This window comes from Petromyzon marinus, chromosome 24 (assembly GCF_048934315.1).
Source record: "Petromyzon marinus isolate PM22_M1 ecotype Great Lakes invasive population chromosome 24, UKy_Petmar_22M1.pri1.0, whole genome shotgun sequence".
Taxonomy (NCBI): Eukaryota; Metazoa; Chordata; class Hyperoartia; order Petromyzontiformes; family Petromyzontidae; genus Petromyzon; species Petromyzon marinus.
This window is the reverse complement of record NC_133690.1, coordinates 3,332,700-3,357,553: the sequence shown is the minus strand read 5'-3', so window position 1 is coordinate 3,357,553 and position 24,854 is coordinate 3,332,700. Positions and strand designations below refer to the sequence as shown.

Sequence of the window (24,854 nt, the reverse complement as noted above, 5' to 3'; positions counted from 1 at the left end):
AACATTACTTTTACAGTGTGGTACGCAGCTGTAAAAAGGAGACGTTACTAATGTGTTCTGTTTATTACTAACGGCAGACAGCCACAACAGCGCAGTGGCAGGACCCCGGGGAATCTATCGGATTACTCAAATGACACAACTCGATTTTGTTTCGGTTTAAAAAAAAAACCCCAATAAGTTAATTCTTTCTTAGGCGATCCCCAAGTGTGTGTTCACGTATATTCCTATAATTCAGGTGAGCCATCACACAAGCTGACCATGTCAGCATGAGAGTGGCACGTGCGACTGATCACAAAGACCAATGAATGATGAGACATTCTGCGTTCAACGTTTGGGAAACTCTCGCCTTGTTACAACAACAACAATGATGATGATGACAAGTTGTCCTGTGGCCTCATGTGCGGCATTGCGTGTGTTCCGCCGCTCTCACCTGGTCTGTCAAAGACAAAGTTCCCCCGTGTAGCCTTAACATACTTTAGAGGCAAGTGCTACAAGCGAGCACCTGTGAAGGCCGGCACAGCACGCGAGGGGGTGAGTGTGGCAAGCACCACGCCCGGACGCCTTTGTCTCTCCAGCGACGATGTTTACACACTGCACCAGGAACTCGTTTGAGACTGAGTCGACAGTAACCACAACAACAACTATCAATGACCATCAACAACAACCACCTCAACAGCAACCACCACCAGCAGCCCGCGATCAGCAACCACCATCAGCACAAACTACCACAACAGCACTAACAACCACCAGCTATAAACCAAAGCCGCTTTTAATCACCAAAAACTGTAATCATTACCAACAACCACTACCAATGTCAACAACCACCACTAACCACAACAACCATCAATGGTCACCAACAACAATTACATCTATAACAATCACCACCAACAGATAGCAACCACCGCTACCTATAACGTCAACCACTACCACGAACAATAACAAAACACCAACAACCACCAATAAAACAACCACCATCAACACACCACCATCTACCACCAATAAAACAACAAAAACTTTCAGCCACCACCAATAAAACAACCACATCCAACACAATGACAACCACCAGTCAACACCAACAACCACTACCAATAAAACAACCACCACAAACCGATAACAGTATCTTTCATCGTCAACTACCACCAACTACAGCAACAACCGCCAATACGACCAACATCACGCATGCACCATCATCGCACGCCTATATAGGGCACCGGTGGGGGTCTCTAACGAATTCAAATCACAGCCGAGCACGAGGTGCACGCGGCAGCGTCTCTGGTTGAATGGCTCGCACGAGCACACGGAACACGAGCACGTGACCCGGGACTCGGAGAACCAGCCACGTGACCCGGAGAACGAGCCACGTGACCCGGGACTCGGAAAACGAGCCACGTGACCCGGAACTGGGAGAACCGTCCACGTGACTCTTACCTCACTGCGTCGTCACGACAACCAACTCGCGCGCTCACGACGACGGATCTCCAGGCTGTGTCCAGGCAGGCCTCAACTCTGGTCCCGTTCGTGGTTGACGTGCGAATTGATTGGAGAGGCAAAACTTAATTGGTGTTAGAACACAACGGGAGGGATACAACAACAATACCTCGTCACCACTGTTGGAGAGAAGTCCCGTTTTGGAAAGAAAAAGCGGTAAGCGACCCTACTTGTACTACTACTACTACACTGGGCTTGTAGTGACTCGGGGAAAGAGCCTCCTTGATATTACAGACATAATCATAGCACCTAGAGTAATCATAGCACATAGAATAATCGTTATAGACTAATCATAGCACCTAGAGTAATCATAGCACATAGAATAATCATAGTAGAGTAATCATAGCATGTAGAGTAATCTATAGCACGCAGCGTAATCATAGTGTATGAATAATAGCACGTAGAGTAATCATAGCACGTACAATAATCATAGCACATTAAATCATTATAGGGCGCAAAGTAATCATAGCACATCATAACACGTAGAATAATCATAGCACGTAGAGTATTCATAGCACATAGCATAATCATAGCACATAGAATAATCATCGCTGGTTGGGTGGCGCACAGAGAACGGGGGTCACGTGACCCGCGCTTACGACGACGATCTCGAGGCAGGGCTCACTCTGGTCCCGTTCGTGGTTGACATGCGAACTGATTGGAGAGACAAGCGCGTTGTGACAACGATATACTGTAATTTGAAGGTGCAACGATTATAAGAGGCGTGGCTGCTTTGTCTTGGGTGAGCTGCCTTTGAACAACTGCCAAATCACCTTATTCGGAGTGTTAAGTCCAGCAAAGCACAATCATGATAGAATGTGGGAAATAAAAATGCAAAGTTACGGGAAAATTATTGCGATAGTCAATAAGATCGTGAAAATTCTCGCATTGTATCGTGAAAAATGCTATCCTGGTAACCTTATCATTCAGAACTAAAGTCAGAATCTTTCTTTTTACTGGAGGAATCCGATGAGCTATGAAGCTCTTTTCCACAGATGTTCAGCAGGGGCAAAGTACAGGTAAAGCAAACAATCACCCAAATCATACAAATGAAACTAAACCATCCCCATCCTACCAGGCAAAGCCCACGAAGCTATTAACTTATTTTTCAGAAGCGCCATGGCTAGCACAAATGATAGCTCAACAAAGTGGCTCATCATTTGGACATCGATAGCGGTGGCAATGGGCAGAGAGGCTGGGGAATGTGGAATGTGCGGCACGCCTCACGCCTGCACAGAGGAGGAGTTCAGGGCCGTGAGCAAGGAAGCACTCTATCTGCTACTGTTACTGCTGCTGTTACTACTGCTGCTCCGCCTCCTGCTGCTTCACCTGCTGCTGCTGCTCCTGCTGCTGCTGCCCCTGCTTCTGCTGCTGCTCCTGCTGCTCCTGCTGCTGCTCCGCCTCCTGCTGTTTCTGCTGCTCCACCTGCTGCTACTGCTGCTGCTCCTGCTGCTGCTGCCCCTGCTTCTGCTGCTGCTGCTTCTGCTGCACGGTTTGGCTGCTGCAAGGCCTCTCATTGGGGAGTCGTTCTCCTCACTAAGACATTTCCATTCTAGATTTGAAGCTTTCGTGACTGCAAGGATTCATACTCTTTGGTTTTATTCGCTAAAGTCACGTAGGTAAAACAAATTAAAATAAAATGAAACTTGCGCTGCCTCCGAAACGTCGTGTTTTAATTGTTTATTTTATTTTAATTTGTTTTACCTACGTGACTTTACCGAATGAAACCAAAGAGTACATTTCCATTCCTCGCCTTGCTGCCAGTGACGGATTTGGTTTGATGGGGGCGTGCACGCTGTTATTGTTTTGAGTGCCCACCCTCTTTCTAAGATTCATCTCCTTCCCTATACTGGTTTAATACCATCACCACGGACCCTTGCCCAATGCCAACGCTCCACTGTTATTTATAACTGGTCGTATCGGTTCTGGTCTTTTTACGTGAACTACGAATCGTAGCGCGAAAACGTAAACACGCCACGTAACTGCATTTGGTGATGTTTTGGCTTTGATTACCAAATTTAGCAATCTTGTTTACCGTAACGCAAGCGCTTTACATCTTTTATGACCATAAAGTTCTACAGGGACTCCTCTACTGAGGAAAATTCGACTTAGAGATACGAACAAACCTGTCTGTACGTCCAGTTTGCCTGTTCGGACCGAAAGTCGTAAGTTAAACCGCCGCGCAATAGATGGCATTGGTGGCATCTGCCGAACTTGAAGAACCAGTGGCACCTATGTTTATAGGAGATTATACAACTTTTAAAGCTATTCTCTTATTTAGTGTACATGTCGTACAAAATGTTCGAAACCGACAGGAGTAAGTTGGACTTACGAACAAATCAACTTACGAACACACCTCTGGATTCTGACTCGTTCGTAAGTAGAGGAGCCCCTGTATTTCCAAAATGGCCCACGTTAATGGATGCCTGCTTCACTGGCACAACGAGTAAAGGTCGAGTCGCTAAACGTGACCCCTTCTCTCGCTCCCCAGGCCATGGCTCCCCAGCGCTCCTCGTGCCTCGTGACCGCAGTGCTGCCAACGCTGCTGCTGCTGCTGGTCGCCCGCCCGTGCGAGCCGTGCTTCAAGTGCACGGAAGCCATCGCGGTGCCCCTGAAAGCGCTGCTGAACAGGATGGAGATCGACAGGCCCTTCATTCGCACGAAGACGTACAAGGGCGTGCAGAATATCATCTCCAAGCTGCTGGGAGAACATTCCAAGCGCTTGATCTGTGAGTCACCCTTTTTACTTTCATTTCATTTTTTTACTCTTTATATTTACCAACTGAGGACCACTGAGCTATATAGTTATTTTTCAGAAGCAACCTGGCTAGCACAAGTGATAGCTCAACACAGTGCCTTATCACGGGGAAATTTATGGCAGCCAAATATTCTAAGCGCGTGATGTTGATTCTAAATGTAGAGGGAAAAACCGGAGGATCCAGAGAAAAATCCACGCGACCACGGGGAGAGCGTCACGTATGCTCCAAATATACAGGTGTCAGGGTTCGGGATTGAACTGACAACCTCCTGCATACCAGGCGAGGGAGTTAACATCTGCTAGCCCCCACAACGCGCTCGTTTCCTCACCGAGGTGCAGAACGAGGGCAGCCTGTGTCTCGGCACGTCACATCAACTGACAGGCCGAGAGGCATGCGGTGCAAAGAGTAAATATATCATCAGTTTAACACGTAGGAGGCTTTTGCGACCAATATCATCCATAGTAGAGGTTTTTGGGTTAGATCGTGTGAATATAAATGTGTTGTTAAACCCGCCACCACCTGACACAGCCAATTATCAAGGTTTGTCAATGTTGTGGGTTTACTCTCCAACACACCGGTGTGCTATACTAGTCACGAATTGGCCACGTTCTGTTTACGTGACAAACCTTTACTAATTGGCTGTATCGGGTGGTGGCGGGTTGAACGACGTATTTATATTTACGTGATATACCCCAAAACCTCTATTATGAGTATATATATACACACACACGTGTCTGAGATGTGTCTGCAATAGAGCTGTAAGACACGTATCTGAGAGATGATGGAAATGTATGCTCGAGATAGTGGATGTGTTAAAAATGTAATTTAGTCCAGATCTGTTTAGTGCAATGCATGTGTTAGACAGAAGAGGAATGTAAGATGTATTCAGATGAGCTGGACGTGAAACAGAATAGAGATGAGAGGTATTCAGAAGACATTGGAGGATGAAGATGCGTTTCAGAATATATGCAATGCCCACCGCAACAATCAGGGACGACTCAAAGACTTATCTTTCAACTCGACGCGGCTTTCGTGACAACTCCACAACGATTCGTGAATGAGTGGCGTGCATCACCACCATCACTGTGGAGCCTAACACTGAACATTAAACTCCGCACACACCGCCCAGTCACTGCCACCAACTCTCCTCTCCGTCCACGTGGTCTCTCGGCCGTGTGGCTGTCCCCCTGCCCTCCCCCTTCGCCCCAGGAGGCCTCCCCTGTAAACGCTGCCCGCCGCTCGGGCGGCTCATGCAGGAGGTCGGGGGTTCGATCCCGACTCTAACGTCTGCTGTATATTTGGAGTTTGCGTCTCTCTCTCTCGCTCCCTGTGGCCGCGTGGATTTTTCTCTTTTTACCTCCACGTTGAGAAACGTGCTTCCGAGTATTTGGCTGAGAGAAGTGTCCACGCGATAAGTACACTCCGTTGAGCTATCACTTGTGGCCAGGTCGAGTGACCTCGTCCCTCCCCTGCTATGTCCTGCATACAGAATCGGAATATTTATTTATACTGGAGGAATCCGATGAGCTATGAAGCTCTTTTTCACAGATGCACAGTCACCGTGCCCCTACTCCTGCCCTCTGCTGGCTCCACACCCCGGTCTCTTAGGTGTTCCATGCGCCGACTCGCTTGGGTGATTACATTTATATATTATGAGAAAATTTGGAGAGATGTTAATTTCGAAGAGAAGAGAGATACAGTCATCAAGAGAGTTATAAGATTATTTACATTTGTAGCGAGGTATGAAAGAACGATAGGAATTAGAGGCAGTACCGTATTTTCCCGCATCTCACCCGCGGGGTATACCACTTTTTACAAACAAAACAAGACCCTGCGGGGTATATGGAGGTTTGGGCTATCTGAAATTTGTTTTACACAAAACGTTATTTTTGCGGGTTATATGCGTATGTGGGCTATATGCGGGAAAATACGATCATTAGAGAAATATAAGACGTAGGTGAGAGGCATTCAATATAAATGCACAGAGGTATAATTACGATGCATTCGTCCTTTGTCTCTTTGCATTTGATTGTCTCATCCGGCGTACATCATGCGTCTCTATCTCTGTGCCTGTATGTACACTTATCTGCGTGTATCCATGTCTCTCTCTCTCTGTGTCTCTATGAGCCCATCTGTTTGTGTGTCTCTCTATAACTGTCTCTCTGTGAGAGTCTGTGTGTGTGTGTCTGTATCTCCATGTCTCACTCTCTCTCTCTGTGTCTCTATGAGCCCATCTGTTTGTGTGTCTCTCTATAACTGTCTCTCTGTGAGTGTCTGTGTGTGTGTCTGTATCTCCATGTCTCTCTCTCTGTGTCTTTATGAGCTCATCTGTTTGTGTGTCTTTATAACTGTCTCTCTGTCAGTCGCTGTGAGTGTCTGTCTCTCCATGTCTTTCTGTAACTGTCTCTCTGTGAGTCTCTTGTCTTTCTGTCTCCGTGTCTCTCTGTGTCTCTATGAGCCCGTCATTCTGTTTCTCTATAACTGTCTCTCTGTGAGTGCGCGCTCTTTGTCGGTGCGTCTGTGTTGTTCACCGTCTTGTGGATTCGGAAAAGGCTGGCCGTGTTAACTGGAACGCTCTGTGTCCGTGCGTGCGTGTTGTTCACCGTCTTGTAGATTTGTACGAGCAGGTGGAGCAAACCATGGGTTCCAAGTTTGTGGAGATGAACAACAGAATTGGAGACGGTACGTGCGTTCGGACTCGAGGGGCATGTCAGCGGGCTGACTCGCACGCTCTCGGCAGAAGTCGTTTCAGCAGCCTAGCTCAAGAGAACGCAAACAAACCGATACTTTGCTCCACAGTTTTCCAGGATTTTTGGAGAGAAAACAAATCCAACACCTGAATATGTTGTCTAACAAATGAGCAGCGTGATGCCACGGTGTAATGGTTTGTACACTATATAACTTGCAATCTCATGGTCCCCTGTTAACTCCCTCGCCTGGTATGAAGGAGGTTGTGGGTTCGATCCTGACCCTAACGACTGTATATAATGGTCGCGAAAGCCTACGTGTATATTTGGAGTTCGCATGTCTCTCTCTCTCTCCCCGTAGTCGCATGGATTTTTCTCCGGGTCCTCCGGTTTTTCCCTCCATATTTAGAGACATGCGTTGAGAGTATTTGGCTGCTATACATTTCCACTTGGTAAGCTGCTTCGTTGAGCTATCGTTTGTGGCCAGGTCGCTTTTGAAAAATAGTTATTTAGCTCAGTGGGCCTTACCTGGTAAAAAATAGTAAAATAAAAAATATCGTTCTCCGTCATGGCAGTTGAAACATCCGTGCATGTTTCTGAAATATATACCTTGCAATTTGCATTTTCATATTCATGAGCATCTAAATTCAACCAGGCTGTTGTTAGCCAAACGCAGCACCGCAAAATCCATCGTTGTACTGATCTCCTATGCTCCAATGTCCAGCCCCCACCACTGACTCCAACCCACAACGACCAGCATGGTGAAATAACCGCCATGACGAGTACGGCATAGGGAAACCCTCATCCATCAGTGGATTGAGACAAAAAAAGCGATCTACGTGTAGCAATGCAAGAGCATATGAAGACAGTGCACCGAACAAAGGGGTATAATGTGTGTGTGCTAGTGGGTGTATTGACCATTGGCACAGCAGGGAGTACAGCTGGTGCATCTACCAGTCGTCTCAGTCAGCCAGCCCATGGCACCTGGGTCTGTCCCGAGACCTCTTGTCGGCGAGCCTTCGACACTTCACGTGGCCTCAGTGCACCTGGCCTGGCACAGGCGCCCTGGTGACGTCACCGTCACTTAGTGACGAATGGCGGGTGTTGCTATCGGTGTTGCCCATTGTGTGGGGAGCGGTAGCGTAGCGGATAGCGCACTGCGCTACGAACCCGCCGACCAGAGTTTGATTCTAGCTCACAGCCAACACCAGTGGCGGTTATCTGAACTGGTCCTGGGTCTCCCCTAGGTCGACTCAGCCTCAGATGAGTCGACCTTGGGTGTGTAAACATCGCCACTGGGAAGACAAAGGTGGTCGGGCGTGGTGCCGGCGACACACCATTTGATGTGCCGTGCCGGTCTTCATAGGTGCTACTCGCTAACAGCGCTTGCCCGAACAGTCTGTTAAGGCTATGCGGGGGATCTTTGTTGCCCATTGTCAGATTGATTTGAATATCCAAAAACGGCCCTAGCTATATGTTGGATGATCTTACTCTTTTTTTGACACTTTTAGTTGATAAATACGTAAGTGGAAATGAAATGTTTGTGTCATTTACGGGCCTGTAAAAGAAACCTGCATCGTGTGACGTCACTTTTGTAAGCACAAAGGTACTACGTAATTACCTCAAATCAATGATCTGAAAGTAAAAGAAAGATCGTCAATTTTGTTTACAAATCCTAACATCGACAACGTTGAACTCTGAAATATACAGGCCTACTGTATTTGTGTGAGAGAAGAGACGGTCAGCCGTGAGTGTTGCTACTCACGCTAAAGACTGAAAATTGCACGCATGTAGTGGGTGTTGTGACAGTTAACTTGAACGAAAAGTTTGACTACATGAAAGTAATCAGGGCCTAGATTGCTACGAATTAAAACAGCATTCAAAGTAATGACGCCGAACATCGTGGATAGCAAATCGGTTGATTTAATACAAATACAGTAATCCCATTAATACATTTGAATACCTCCCCACCCTCCATGACAATGTAGAACGATTCAATGACACAATTGGTGGCGAGATGTTAACTACCTCGCCGGGTATACAGGAGGTGGAGGGTTCGATTCCGACCCGAATGCTTTTATATTTGGAGTTTGCATGTCTCTTCCTGCGGTCGTGCGGATTTTCTCCAGGTCCTCCAGTTTTCCCCTTCACATTTAGTATCAACATCACGCGTTTAGAGTATTCGGCTGCTATAAATGTCCACGTGAGACGCCACTTAATTGGGCCATCACTTGTGGTCAGGTCGCTTCTGAAAAAGAGCGACATAGCTCGGTGGGCTTTACCTGGTGAAATAAAACATAGTTTTAGTAGTTTAGTTTAGCATTACAGCAAGACCTGAGTTTGATTCCCAACATGTGCACCTCTCTGCGTGCAGTTTGTTCTACGCCTGTTCTGCATGGGTTTCTGCCCAGGTCCCTAATGTCCTCCCATAGCAACAACAAAACAATACAGTATTACTGGTATTGGCCAAACACCCGAATGCTGATCAGTTATCTGCAAAATAAACAATTTGGATTTCTCAAAGCAAGATCACCCTCTTCCGCAAAGATGTGGCATAACTCTCCGAAAAAGTCTTGACATTGTTGAGGGTTTCCTGGCCCAACGAGAATAATGATTATCAAATATGTATTAAATATTTATTTGATAATTGCAGTAATGTTTGTGGCAACTCGTGGTTTCAAGAGTCACGTGAACCCGTGACTCAATGTAAATCAAAAGGGATACACCATGGGCTCATACACGAGTGATTCGTTGCACGTATCGTGAGCTTAAGACTCAACGGTTAATCATTCCACCCCTGGTATCTAAACACGTGATGTCTGTTGGTCGCACCTTCAATGCTGTCTCGGTTTGTTTGTAATGTGCGCTTCGTACAACTCCGTATCAGCATAAACACAAACACTGCCGTTTTTTTACGTGCTTGATCACTCCTGCCTTGTTAACTATGTATTGGTTTTGTCATTCACAGTTTCCGGTCAGCTGAGTGAAAAACACTATGCCAGTAAGTGTGGGGAAAAACAATGTGCCTGACTGTGGGAAATTTAGTTTTGATTTGTTTTGAGAGATCCGACTGGTTGCTTTTTGCTATGCTTGGGAATATTTCATCTCTCAGTGCGCCGTAGACTCTTGTAATATTTTCACAAAAACTATTTCAAAAGATAACCCCCAAAAGAAAACTAACCACCCAGCTGTTATCAATACCAAAACTCAGAATTATATCATTCTGGAGCAAAACTGGAAAATAAATATATATTACATTTTTACTTAATAAAGGTACAATATTTTGGGTAGACATTTAAATATGTCTACCCAAAATATTGTGTGTGCCTCAAAAAGCACAATAGTGGTATAATTGGTTATGAAATTCTCGTAATCCAAGAAATTAGCCTGCCGATGGTGGCCATACATTGCTGTATTCCAGCACTGTGGAGGCAGCGAGGGTTGGTGGACCACACACAGATGTTACAGAACTCCCTGACTGTGGGCGTCGAGGTGCTGCTATACCCTGGCTTGCCAGGAGAAGGTGCGACAAGAAAAACATGGACTCCACCTTTTCCATCTGTACATTGCATGTGTTGTTAAGCCAACACCATCTGACACAGACAATTAGTAAGGTTTGTCACGTAAACAAAACGTGCCAATTAGTTACTACTTCAGCACACCGGTGTGTTGGAGAGTAAAGGCACAACATTTACAATTTGAGTACGACGTTTCGCTGGTAATTACAACCAGCTTAATCGGGCGATTAATATTTACGTGATTTTACCCTAAAAAAACACGTTTATTATTAATAATTTTCATTAATGCAACAGGATTTGTATGATGAGCCAAATAATGCTGGCAGATCTACAGGATGGCCCAATAGTTAATTTCCCGAAATATAAATACGGAATTAATTTCTCACTTAACTAATTTAGACCACCTTGTACAATAATGTTCATTATTTACCTAAGAAATCCTGACTGAGTCTCAAAACTCCTTGAGGATGTTTTGGCGATGTTAATTTTTTCACAAATGAGAGTTTGGGATTCATGTGAGAGGACACCAGGGAACTCTACAGCCTGTGATCAGGAGCGAGAAACACACACCTGCCTGGTTCGGAAGGTGTTCTGCAAAATATTTTGAAGGGATGATTGAATGATGTAACAAAATCAATGATTTACAGGGCCAGATTAAGGTTCTTGTAGGCCCTGGGCACTTCTGTTTCGTAGGCCTTCAGTGACAACTTTCTACAGTTGCTACTGCTGCTGCCCCATGTTACTGCTACCGCCGCTGTCACTCCGCTTGTTTCACACGGTACTTCGTCCAGGTGCTGTACAGACGTCATTACTGATACACGTATTATTTAGGATGTGCCCTAAATTGATGGGAGCGTGCTGCACGCCACAGATAACATTGACGTGACTTTGCTTCTTTGTACACTGTGCCTATCCTTGCTATACAAATATATCTATTCAAGAAGATTTCCTGGTTACATTTTATTTCTTATCATACATACAAACAAAAAACGTGATAAAAATGTGTCTTCGTAAGCCCTTTAGTTTTTGTAGGCCCTTAAGTATGTGTAGGCACTGGGCACAGTGCCTACTGTACCCACTGTACCGATTGGATAATATGGCCCTGATGATTTATCGTCGAGACACGAATAAGCAAATTGTAACAGGTTGCATGTAACTATAAAGACATTGCTGGCATCCTTTTAATGGCTTGCAATATTTATGACGTTTTGGAAACTGTCGTGATGAATGCAAATGTGGGCCACCTTCACAGAAGTGTGACCAGTTCCTGGAGCTGAAAGCTGTCATCTGTAAAAAAATAAATGCAAGTACAATGGACAGACATGTACAGGGGCAATCATGAAGCAATATTTTAAAAGTCTTTGCACTATACAGTAATACCTTGCATTGCGAGCATGATTCGTTCCGGAAACGTGCTCGTAATCCAAAGCACTCGTATATCAAAGCGAATTTCCCCATAGGAAATAGTGGAAACTCCGATGATTCGTTCCACAACCCTAAAAATATCCACGTAAAAATTATTAATGCAAAATACCTTTTTATATTTTTCTTATTTAAATTTAATATAAAGTAATCAAATGTATTAATTTAATTTAATCGTGGCTGGTGTGAGGGAGACGAGAGAGAGGAGGAGGAGGGTTATTGTGTAGGACGACTTTCACTGTCACTAACAGAATCACTGGCATCTGTTGGCTCACTGGAATATTTTTATTTTTGTGTGACTTTAACAAGGAACCTATCCAATGACACTTGCTTTTGCCTCCTTTTGAGGATTTCATGGGGGGCATTGTTGCAGTACAGTTACTAAAGAACAGTCACTACACTTGGACAAAAATAACAAAAATGCTTTACGCACACACACGTGGTCACAACACTATACTGTAGTAAACACTATAGTACTGTAGTAAACAGTATACACGTGGTCACAACACTATAGTACTGTAGTAAACAGTATACACGTGGTCACAACACTATAGTACTGTAGTAAACAGTATACACGTGGTCACAACACTATAGTACTGTAATAAACAGTATACACGTGGTCACAACACTATAGTACTGTAGTAAACATTATACACGTGATCACAACACTATAGTACTGTAGTAAACATTACACACGTGGTCACAACACTATAGTACTGTAGTAAACAGTATACACGTGGTCACAACACTATAGTACTATAGTAAGCAGTATACACGTGGTCACAACACTATAGTACTGTAGTAAACAGTATACACGTGGTCACAACACTATAGTACTGTAGTAAACAGTATACACGTGGTCACAACACTATAGTACTGTAGTAAACATTATACACGTGGTCACAACACTATAGTACTATAGTAAACAGTATACGCTCGCACGCATGTTGACTATACGAGTGAGACACGCCGACTGAGACCGAGCATGGGAGATGATTACCCACAATCCCGCAGCGAGACAGAGAGAAGAACCATCGGCTCAGTTGTGATCACGTGACGCTCGGCAGACAAAGCGTACACGTACACTACTCGTATTGCAAGACCTCGCTCGTTTATCAAATTAATATTTATTTAAAGTTTTTGCTCGTCTTGCAAAACACTCGCAGACCAAGTGACTCTCAATCCAAGGTTTTACTGTATTTACAAATTGTTCACTCGTTTTTTTCTCTCTCTCTCACATGGCAGTCTACTGGAGAGAACTCGTCAAGTTATGGAAGGATTTTCAGGAAGCTTTGAAGAGTAAGTCCTGCCCATTGCACCCTCACACCCAGCGAGACGCAAACATCAATCGTTGTCTTCCTCCTCCTCCCTCCTGCTCACATGAGCAATGTTGAGAATGCCGGTGTCTAACACGTTACCGTGGTGGGGACGAGACTAACCATAGTACGGCATTGTTGATGCTTCACGAACCTGCATCAAGCTAACACCTGTCCCCTCCCACTTGCTCTTGTGCGCGGTACAGATTTGTAACTTTAACTCTTAATGTGTCCATCCATAAGAGGTTTTCGTTTGGTATAGGATCACTATTATTAATACAGCGGTATAATTAGCTGTCGCCTGATGAGGCTAGTTGTAATTACCGGCGAAACGTCGTACTCGAATTGTAGATGTTGTGGGTTTACTCTTCAACACACCGGTTATTGCTGAACTAGTAACTGACACGTTTGTTTACGTGGCAAACCTTACTAATTAGCTGTGTTGGGTGGTGATGGTGGTGGGAGTAACGACACATTTATATTCACACGATCTAACCCAGAAAACCTCTTATGTATATTGGTCGCGAAAGCCCACATATTAAACTTAATGTATCCATGCTCGCTTCCTTGTGACCCTAATGCAAGTTTGTCAAATCTTTCTTCCTCTGTCCACCGAGCGGTAGGCATGGGGACACACCATAATCAGTCGATCAGCACGTCCAATACGGTGTGGCAAAGTGTGGATATTCCTGTCTCTGGCCACCTTGGAAGAGTAGGCCAAATACTCTGTAGACGGGATCTCTGTACCTCGAGTGGAGGCCCTTTAGCCAGCAGTGGCATGAGCAGGACACTTTCACCCTTACCTGGTTACACTCCCTGCTGTGTGGTGGTGATGTATGGGATTTGTGACTGTGTTGTTAAGCAACTAATGCGAATATAATTTAACTAACCGTTACGTTTTGCCCTTTCCTTTTTGTTTTTCAGCTTCGAAGGAACCGTCATGCCCTGTCTGTGGTAAGATTGTGTACACCTGTATATATGTTGAGGCGTAAATGACGACTCGGAGGCAGATATTCATGTAGGGGCTTGCGCCAGTTGTTTTATTAAGGACTTTTCTTCATTCACGACTCCGTGTACTGCACGCTCACTCATCGCTCCCCCAGGGGAAGGGTACTGGGGATTCCCTAGCATCCGCAGGCTACGCTAGCCTGGTGCCAATTTCCCCCTACCCTGGGTCCCAACTTCCAACTTCACACGTTCCTGGCTCCCCGCAACGACCACAAACACATCACGGGTCCCAACCTAAATATCCCAGGGGGACATGTCACCGTCCCGCCCCCTGTCCATGACGTCACCGTACGTTATCGTATTGGAGGGCGAGCGTGACATGACGTCACTAACTACTACTCTACATATATGTAGGCGATTCTGTAAGACGGTATGGGTGCCGTGACTTCGTCTTTATCACCTTATCACACGAGACAGTATGCATACGTGTGTGCGCATGTGTGCGTGTGTGTGTATGTGTCAGGGGAGCGGTAGCTTAGCGGTTAGCGCACTGCGCTGCGAACCTGGCGACCCGAGTTCGATTCTCGCTCACGGCCAACACCAGTGATGATGATCTGAACCAGTCCTGGGCCTCCCCTAGGTCGACTCCCCCTTGTGTGCCGTGCCGGCCTTCATAGGTGCTCGAACTTTGTATTTGTGTATGTGCGTGTGCGCATGTGTGCATGTGCCCGTGTGCGTGGACAATTTATGAGGCCAAAAAGGTCCGAGCGTTATTCCGGAAATGGGAGCGAGCGCTACCGACTGTCGGCTTCAGCATCACGCTCGTTCAAGCACGTCAACGACGATGTCACCATGCGCTTGATAATGGCGCTTGCCCAACATTCTAACATTGTCATGACAAATGTTTGCCTTTGAATGCAACACTTTCCCCCCGGCTTTTATCCGGAAAACCTGCACCAACTTCACATGTACAGGCTAAACCTGCTGCCAGTTGACCAAATACAGTTGATCCTCGATTATCCGGCAGCTTCCCACATTATCCGGCAGTCCCGGGCTGATTTGGCAAAACCCCTCATAGAGGCACCGTTTGGCGTGACAAAAAAGGTAGCTATGCTTGATTTCATTGTGAAATATCATATACGGTACATTATACACTACATACATACAATTTAAATAATGAAAATGCTTCATGTGTATACTCGAGTCTTCAATATTAGAGTGGTAAGTACGGTACAGTAAATAGTCACTTTTTTATTAGGATTTTTTATTGTAGAGTAGGAAATTTATGCAAATGTTATGTAGTAAACAAATTTAAAACGCAAAAGCACATGCACAACACCGAAAAACACAGCGTGCAAAAATAAGCAATTTTAAATAGTGATTTGATTATCCGGCGTTTTTGAAAACCCGGCGCCCCCTGCCCCCCGAAGCCACCGGATAATCGATGATCTACTGTAATATTCTAACTGAATAATATAATGAAGGATTACCTGAAAGTAAAGCCCAATTTTAACGAAGTCGTGGCGTGACAGCAGCACAGCAACGTATCGAGGAGTCAACTCGTGTTGAGCTCTTGAGTGTTCTCAACTCACGTGCAGGCACAGTCTCCAAGTGCGCTTGTTTCCTGCCAAACGGTCTTGCGTGGAATTGGCCAAACATCTAAATGTAGGGCCCTGCTCAACAACAGTTTTGTTTTTAGTCTTATCCTGAACGTAACAGACTGCTTGGAGTCATCACATGTCGCTTATTTCGACCTTAAACTCGCTCACCGTGTTCTAAATGCAATTGCTTGACACACTCGACTGGGCAAGTAAACGTTTATCATTCTTATCGTGTGGGTGTCGCGGCGGTTCGGGCAGTGCCACGAACCCCACTGCCTGAGTTTGATCGCTGGTCATGCGTAACGTCACCGGTGGGTGACATCCAAACCGATCCTGATGCCACGACCGAAACCTAATCCCCCCCACGGTCACCAACTCGCATTGAACGGTGTGACGAGTAAATGGTCAAACCACGTGACCGAAATTCCTGCAGGAAATGTACGTGTCTAGTTCGTTGTCCTTCTTCCTGCACCTCCCGATTAGCACGGTTGGCTATGTACGGTGCGAAAGCAGTTCAACATGCGTACAAATTGGTTTCATATTTTTATCTCTATTTGAGAAAAAAAGCGATTAAAAAATCAATCAAAAAGGTGATAAATGGAACTTCGTAGTGTTTACATTTGCTTCTACTGAAAATGCACGTGACATCTGGTTCCATCACGTGAACTTTCGTGACCCCAATCTTCCCTGCAATCTGCAGACATCAACAGCCTTTTAACTCCGTCCATGTGTTTTTTTTTGTCCGCAGAACCCACGTATATATCTGCCCTGCGCTGCGAATCCTGCCAGAAAGAGAACAAGGAAGTCTGCCTGTCTTATTGTGAACGTACGTCATCCTGGAGTTATAACGTCAGGAATGCCTCACTGCGTGCAATTTATATCACTCCTAAAATATGACTCTCGTAAAATCTGTCGCGTTGTCCTTGCAATCCAAGTACGATGAATCGAAGTATTAATTTTACTCATTAACATCGATGCATCGTTCCATGCATGTGCAATGCCTTGAGATGCTCAATTTGCATAACCAGGCAGGGGTAGAGCAACAAGCAGAAACATTGTAGGAACATATTCTGGTTTCATATTCTTGTTTTTTTCGGTAAAGTCACATTGAAGGGAAACAATAAAATAATAAAATATATATAAATCAAAAATATTCTTGGTTCTTTCGGTAAAGTCACGTTGAAGGGAAACAATAAAATAATAAAATATATATAAATCAAAAATATTATTGGTTCTTACGGTAAAGTCACGTAGAAGGGAAACAATAAAATAATAAAAATATAATATATATTTTTCTTCTTCTTTGGTTCTTTCGGTAAAGTCACGTAGAATGAGAATAAAATAATAAATTGATAAAATAAAATAACACAATAATATTCTCACGACGTTTCGGCCACAACACAAGCGGCCTTCATCAGGTGAAGGGAGCGAGACTGTCTGGTAGGACAGCGCTGGAGTGAGAGAGCCACGTTCAGATCACGGCTTTTAAGCTGTGTGAGAGGAACAAAGAGCCTTGACGAAGGAATTAGCATAAAATTTAGCATTGAAAAGGCTGAATGATTAGCTTGTGACTGGTCACAGAAATAGCTATGTTAAAAGTTAAAGCATACACATCCGCAGAGGCACCCATTGTTAAAAGGAATTAGCATAGAATTTAGCATTGAAATAGCTAAATTAAGGCATTCGCTTGTAACTGCTACAGAAATAGTTACGTTGAAGTCAGAGCATACACATTCACCGAGGCACTTAGTACAAATCAAAACAGGAGAATTTAGCATTGAAATAACTAGGCGAATTTAGCATTGAAATAACTGGGTGATTTGCTGGTGACTGGTCACAGAAATGACTACACATCTGAGCTATTGACAGTACTATATAGTGAACCAATAAAAACTAAAATATAAATTACCTTCATGTTATCAATAAACTCTATATTCTCCAATCAGCTAAGCTACCAAGCATAAGTCGTTATATATCACAATGCTATATGGCGAAAAAATGGGTGGATTCTTACCCTCAAATTTCCGTACCACGGATAGCTACGGGCCCCGTTCAGACGGACGAGTTCGTCCATGGTCGGAACAGAGGAGGGGGAGAGAGACAGCTGCGAAGCCCTAGTATACTCCATGTTGTAAACCATACCATTAACCGTGGTGTGAGAGGTATTAAGAGGCAATGCTGGCGAAAGAGCTGCGGTCTGAAGGTCATCGTAAAATTACAATTAATTAAGAACAGAAATGATTTAACACATCTTTCCAGTGGTTACTAAGCCTGAATCCATCTTCTCGGTTGAAATTGTCTCTGTGCTTGTATATGTGAATGGCCTCATGAACAAATCTCTCATGGTAGCCAGTTGGTTTGCAAAGAACCTCCGTCTTGGAGAAGTCAATGTCATGTGAGCCCACTGAATTGTAACAGTGATCTGCCACGGCCGAGGAGTTCGTCTTACCGTGTTTCAAGTCTGCTTTATGTTCGCGGATGCGGTCCGAGATATGTATTTTGGTTTCTCCAATGTAGCTACTACCACAGAGGCACTTTAGTTTGTAAACGCCCGGGTACTGTATGTCTGGAAGAGCATCTTTTACAGATGGAACTAAATCACGGATTTTGTGTACTGTGTTGAATCGGACCTGGATCTTGTGTTTATTCAGGATTTTGGAGATCTTTTTAGTGACCCCTGCAATGTAGGGTAAGGTGATGGTTTTGAGTGGCTCCACAAGAGGATCCTTCTTCATGACTGGAGTGATGGCTTTGCGGATTGTGTAGTCGGAGTAGCCATTAGCCCTGAGAGCCTGGTGTACGTGCTTGAGTTCACTGGTAATGTGTTCCTGGTCGGAAATGCATTGGGCTCTATGGTATAGAGTCTTGATGAGGCAGTTCTTCTGGGATGGATGGTGGTGGGAATCCGGTTTCAAGTAAGCATCTGTATGGGTAGCTTTCCTGTAGACAGAGTGGCTCATTGAACCATCATGTCTCCTTTTAATTAAGACATCCAGAAAGGGTAGTTTGCCATCTTTTTCGACCTCCATGGTAAATCTGATGGCTGGGTGTATGGAATTGATGTGGTCGCGGAATTGGTCTAGAGCAGGCTGGCCATGTGGCCAGATGACAAAGGTGTCATCAACGTACCTCTTCCATAAGGTCGGGCGTAGAGTGGCAGTCTGGATGGCGTCAGTTTCAAATTTTTCCATGAATACGTTGGCTACAACCGGAGATAGGGGGGAGCCCATTGGGGTGCCCTCAGTTTGTTTGTAGAAAGTTGCATTCCAGGTGAAGTATGTGTTGGTTAAGCAATGTCTCACCAGGGGGGCACATCAGTATGCAGTCCTTGATGAACCAGGTCTTCAATGATAGCGATGGTGTCAGGTACCGGGACTTTGGTGAACAAGGACACCACATCAAAACTGACAAGCAGGTCGTTTGGGGACAGGGAAATGTCTTTGATTGTCGATACCAGGTGAGTAGAATTTAGTACCGCAGAGGTGGTTTTTCCAGTGAAAGGTCGCAGTATATCAGCCAGAAAACGTGCCAGTTTGTAGGTGGGGGAGCTGATAGTAGAGACGATGGGACGAAGGGGTGTATCTTCTACTATCAGCTCCCCCACCTACAAACTGGCACGTTTTCTGGCTGATATACTGCGACCTTTCACTGGAAAAACCACCTCTGCGGTACTAAATTCTACTCACCTGGTATCGACAATCAAAGACATTTCCCTGTCCCCAAACGACCTGCTTGTCAGTTTTGATGTGGTGTCCTTGTTCACCAAAGTCCCGGTACCTGACACCATCGCTATCATTGAAGACCTGGTTCATCAAGGACTGCATACTGATGTACCCCCCCTGGTGAGACATTGCTTAACCAACACATACTTCACCTGGAATGGAACTTTCTACAAACAAACTGAGGGCACCCCAATGGGCTCCCCCCTATCTCCGGTTGTAGCCAACGTATTCATGGAAAAATTTGAAACTGACGCCATCCAGACTGCCACTCTACGCCCGACCTTATGGAAGAGGTACGTTGATGACACCTTTGTCATCTGGCCACATGGCCAGCCTGCTCTAGACCAATTCCGCGACCACATCAATTCCATACACCCAGCCATCAGATTTACCATGGAGGTCGAAAAAGATGGCAAACTACCCTTTCTGGATGTCTTAATTAAAAGGAGACATGATGGTTCAATGAGCCACTCTGTCTACAGGAAAGCTACCCATACAGATGCTTACTTGAAACCGGATTCCCACCACCTTCCATCCCAGAAGAACTGCCTCATCAAGACTCTATACCATAGAGCCCAATGCATTTCCGACCAGGAACACATTACCAGTGAACTCAAGCACGTACACCAGGCTCTCAGGGCTAATGGCTACTCCGACTACACAATCCGCAAAGCCATCACTCCAGTCATGAAGAAGGATCCTCTTGTGGAGCCACTCAAAACCATCACCTTACCCTACATTGCAGGGGTCACTAAAAAGATCTCCAAAATCCTGAATAAACACAAGATCCAGGTCCGATTCAACACAGTACACAAAATCCGTGATTTAGTTCCATCTGTAAAAGATGCTCTTCCAGACATACAGTACCCGGGCGTTTACAAACTAAAGTGCCTCTGTGGTAGTAGCTACATTGGAGAAACCAAAAGACATATCTCGGACCGCATCCGCGAACATAAAGCAGACTTGAAACACGGTAAGACGAACTCCTCGGCCGTGGCAGATCACTGTTACAATTCAGTGGGCTCACATGACATTGACTTCTCCAAGACGGAGGTTCTTTGCAAACCAACTGGCTACCATGAGAGATTCGTTCATGAGGCCATTCACATATACAAGCACAGAGACAATTTCAACCGAGAAGATGGATTCAGGCTTAGTAACCACTGGAAAGATGTGTTAAATCATTTCTGTTCTTAATTAATTGTAATTTTACGATGACCTTCAGACCGCAGCTCTTTCGCCAGCATTGCCTCTTAATACCTCTCACACCATGGTTAATGGTATGGTTTACAACATGGAGTATACTAGGGCTTCGCAGCTGTCTCTCTCCCCCTCCTCTGTTCCGACCATGGACGAACTCGTCCGTCTGAACGGGGCCCGTAGCTATCCGTGGTACGGAAATTTGAGGGTAAGAATCCACCCATTTTTTCGCCATATAGCATTGTGATATATAACGACTTATGCTTGGTAGCTTAGCTGATTGGAGAATATAGAGTTTATTGATAACATGAAGGTAATTTATATTTTAGTTTTTATTGGTTCACTATATAGTACTGTCAATAGCTCAGATGTGTAGTCATTTCTGTGACCAGTCACCAGCAAATCACCCAGTTATTTCAATGCTAAATTCGCCTAGTTATTTCAATGCTAAATTCTCCTGTTTTGATTTGTACTAAGTGCCTCGGTGAATGTGTATGCTCTGACTTCAACGTAACTATTTCTGTAGCAGTTACAAGCGAATGCCTTAATTTAGCTATTTCAATGCTAAATTCTATGCTAATTCCTTTTAACAATGGGTGCCTCTGCGGATGTGTATGCTTTAACTTTTAACATAGCTATTTCTGTGACCAGTCACAAGCTAATCATTCAGCCTTTTCAATGCTAAATTTTATGCTAATTCCTTCGTCAAGGCTCTTTGTTCCTCTCACACAGCTTAAAAGCCGTGATCTGAACGTGGCTCTCTCACTCCAGCGCTGTCCTACCAGACAGTCTCGCTCCCTTCACCTGATGAAGGCCGCTTGTGTTGTGGCCGAAACGTCGTGAGAATATTATTGTGTTATTTTATTTTATCAATTTATTATTTTATTCTCATTCTACGTGACTTTACCGAAAGAACCAAAGAAGATGAATCATTGCAGTCACGAAAGCTTTAAATCGAAATATATTTTTCTTATTTTCTTTTTCCCTTCTACGTGACTTTACCGAAAGAACCAAGAATATGAATCCCTGCAGTCACGAAAGCTTTAAATCAAAATTGTAGGAACAATGAATTTCGCTCGCACTGTGGTGACATCAGCGCAGTAACATTTAAAAAAAAAGTGTCACCATGTCATTACTAAGTCAGGAGGCAGAGAAACCCTTCAAAAATGTCACAGCAGAGCAACCTCACGAGTGTGAGAATGGCCAAAAAGATTTGCTCACAACTTCTGCATGGAGCCCTTCAAGCAGCGCTGTCCAGAGTGCTGCTGCCGGCTCGTATCACCCGACGCTTCTGCCTTCTTAAACATTGCTGATGTTTGTGTTTAGTTTGTTGTCCTTCAGCCCCCCGCCCGCCGCACCTCCGATTAGCACGGTGGCTACGTTACGGTGTGAAAGAAGTTCAACGTAGATACAGCCATTGCACATTGCTGCCAAGGATACGTCTAAATTCACTCTGCTAGGTTTTTACAAAAAGCAATGATGTAAAAATGTTCGAGGATTTTTTTTTTAAGTCTGTAAACGTCACTAACTCACCTGCGCGTGTATGCATGTATGTGTTACAGGAAGTAGGGAGCGGTAGTGTAGCGGTTAGCGCGCTGCGCTATGAACCCGGCGACCCGAGTTCGATTCCCGCTCACGGCCAAAACCTGTGACGATTATCTGAACCGGTCCCGGGCCTCCTCTAGATCGACTCAGCCTCAAATGAGTACCTGGTGCAGTGTGTAAACATTGCCACTAGGGAGACGAAGGCGGTCGGGCGTGGTGCTGGCCACCCACCCCCTCGTGTACCGTTACCGGCCTTCATAGGTGCTCGCTAACAGCACTTGCCCCGACAGTATGTTAAGGCTACACGGGGGACATTTATCTTTGTCTTTGTATTACAGGAAATATTTTGGAAAATCAACGGCGAGCACCTTTGGAGGTTCTGGACGACGTCGATCCCGACGTCATCCCAGAGCCAGACTACGACCCTGAGTTTGAGCCCACGAAGACCAGCGTGATTGCACTGATCGTGATCGTGCCAGCCATGCTATGCTTAATCGTCTTCTGCATCGGTGAGCCTTTAGCTTGTTCCTCCAGATAGCAGAGCCGTTTTTAACAACAAGTAGAGTCCTCTGCAGATCATCGTGGGAGATGTGTGTATGTTGAATTTCTTTCACACATTTCCGTAGCCAACAGTGCTAATCGGAGGGGCGGGGTTAAGGACAGCAAACTAAACACAACAACGAGCAGTTTCTTGAAGAAATTAGTTTTCAATCTCTTAAGATCTAGAGAGACACAGAGACATGTTTACAAACACTTTGAGAGACACGAAGGATACAGACAGCTATAGAGACAGACAGTGTCAGATACGTACAAAGATACACGCGGAAAGATGCAGGCAGAGTTTGACCCGGAGAAAAACCCACACACGCACAAATAGATAACTACAGATACTTACATGCATGTGCATTTAGTGGCTCACATTAACCCGTTTACTCCCTTGTCCCCTTTTATGTTCAGTAATGTGCTTCACGCGAAATAAAAAATCAACGACTGGCCCCGACATGGAAAAGGGATTGGACGCTGCGGAAGAGCAGAACCGACAGGAGCCCGATGTGAAGATGCCTGGGCATCCAACGAAGCCTGCCCGGGAAAATCACACCAAAAAAGCCGGCGCGCACAAATCATCCCGCAATGGACCAAAGAAAGAAAGACCACGCAAATGAAAGAGCGGGCAGTCCCCCGACTTACGAACGGGTTCCTTATTCCTGAGGCCTGTTCAAAAGTCAAACTGTTCGGGTTCACAAATAAAGACAGATACACACATGCGCACACACTCACTTTCACACACACACACTCACTTTCACACACACACATATGCTGGAGTTTGCAGGGATTGTGTGGTGCCACGGCCGCGAAGCCACTCTGCAAACTCCGCGACCACACACTGAATACACACACAGACAGCGCACACACGTAGTGTCCTGGCGTGGGATTGCTTGGCACAACGGGTTTTAATCCGAAGGGTTCCTATGAGGAAAGTCCCACGGTTTCCCGGTGCCAGGGGATTGGCCGACCCTCGCAGGACAAGTCACATCGCGGTGCCCCTGAGTTGGCTTAATAGTGTATGGGCGCACAAAGATTACCGGGCCAGCCGCGATGAGTCATACACGACATCTGGGAAGCCGGGGTGGAAAAAGCGAGAAAGGCAGTGTGTATTCGCCACTCATTCGCCACTACGAGGCCGTGTTAGGCAAGGCTTTCTCGTCCTCTTCCCTCCGCCTCTCACAGCGTCCGTGTGACGCCGCGAGTACGGCTACCAGGTAAATGGTAGGACGCTTGGGTGAGCAGGAGCGCAGACGGCAGTAGGCCTAGGCTTTTCTCGCAAGATACTCCCCCCGGTAGTGCCGACTGGGCAGCTTTAAGGGATTGTGGTTTGCGCCGAGAATAAAAAGTTAGCACAGACCGTCGATGGTGTGGTGTCTGCAATTTCTGTGTGGAGCGACTGCGTGTGCAAGCCGAGTCCTCGGTGGCGGTGGGGGAACATGCGGCGAGAGTGAACGCGGGGTGGTGACCGCTGGATCGTCACCATGTCTTGCGCGAGTGAGGTAATCGCTCAGGTGTGAGCGCGCTCGCAGGTAATAGCGCGCTCCGCGGCCCCTCTAATAGTGACAGCTGTGGTGTGCATGGGCGTGTATTTTAACCCCGTGTGGCTCCGAGGCCAGCAGCGCGAGCATCGGGGGCCCCCATCACTCGCTCAGCGGGGGCCTGGTGGTAGTTGACCGACGCGGTGGAGGAAGGAGCGCAACGGGCGGACGTCGTGCCCCACCTGCCCGGCGAGGGTGGCAGGGTGGACGTCAGGGTGGACTTCGCGCCCCACAATCGCTACCTGTGACCCTGCTTGCCCGCTGTCTTGCTTTATGTGTTTAGATGGTAGTGTGCCATTTTTGTTCACGTAACGAAGCACTCTGTATAGGCATCTGATAGTAAATTATTGGCATTGTTTATTTTTGTGATTCTGCTATGTTAACTCATAACATATTTTTACATTGCTCTTTTTGACATTTTTTCCCCCATTCTTAGTTTGATTTTGACATTGAATTTGTGATGTGACTACTAGCTAATTAAGTGCTAAATTACTGCACGGGACGGTTATTGACATGTACTGGTTCCGTTCGTCAGACCCGTTCGCATCCGGAACTGTTCGTAAG

General features: G+C 45.6%; 1 protein-coding gene across 1 annotated transcript; it reads left to right on the top strand.

The window, feature by feature from the left end:
- Positions 1 to 762: 762 nt before the first annotated feature.
- Positions 763 to 24,113, top strand: LOC142928874 (uncharacterized). Its single transcript, XM_076069323.1, has 9 exons — positions 763 to 1,644; positions 3,980 to 4,217; positions 6,861 to 6,929; positions 9,903 to 9,935; positions 13,120 to 13,173; positions 14,115 to 14,144; positions 16,488 to 16,565; positions 22,545 to 22,715; positions 23,164 to 24,113. The coding sequence occupies exons 2-9, from the start codon at positions 3,983 to 3,985 to the stop codon at positions 23,367 to 23,369; spliced, it is 876 nt and encodes a 291-aa protein (XP_075925438.1). The 5' UTR covers positions 763 to 1,644; positions 3,980 to 3,982; the 3' UTR covers positions 23,370 to 24,113.
- The last annotated feature ends 741 nt before the right edge of the window (positions 24,114 to 24,854 follow it).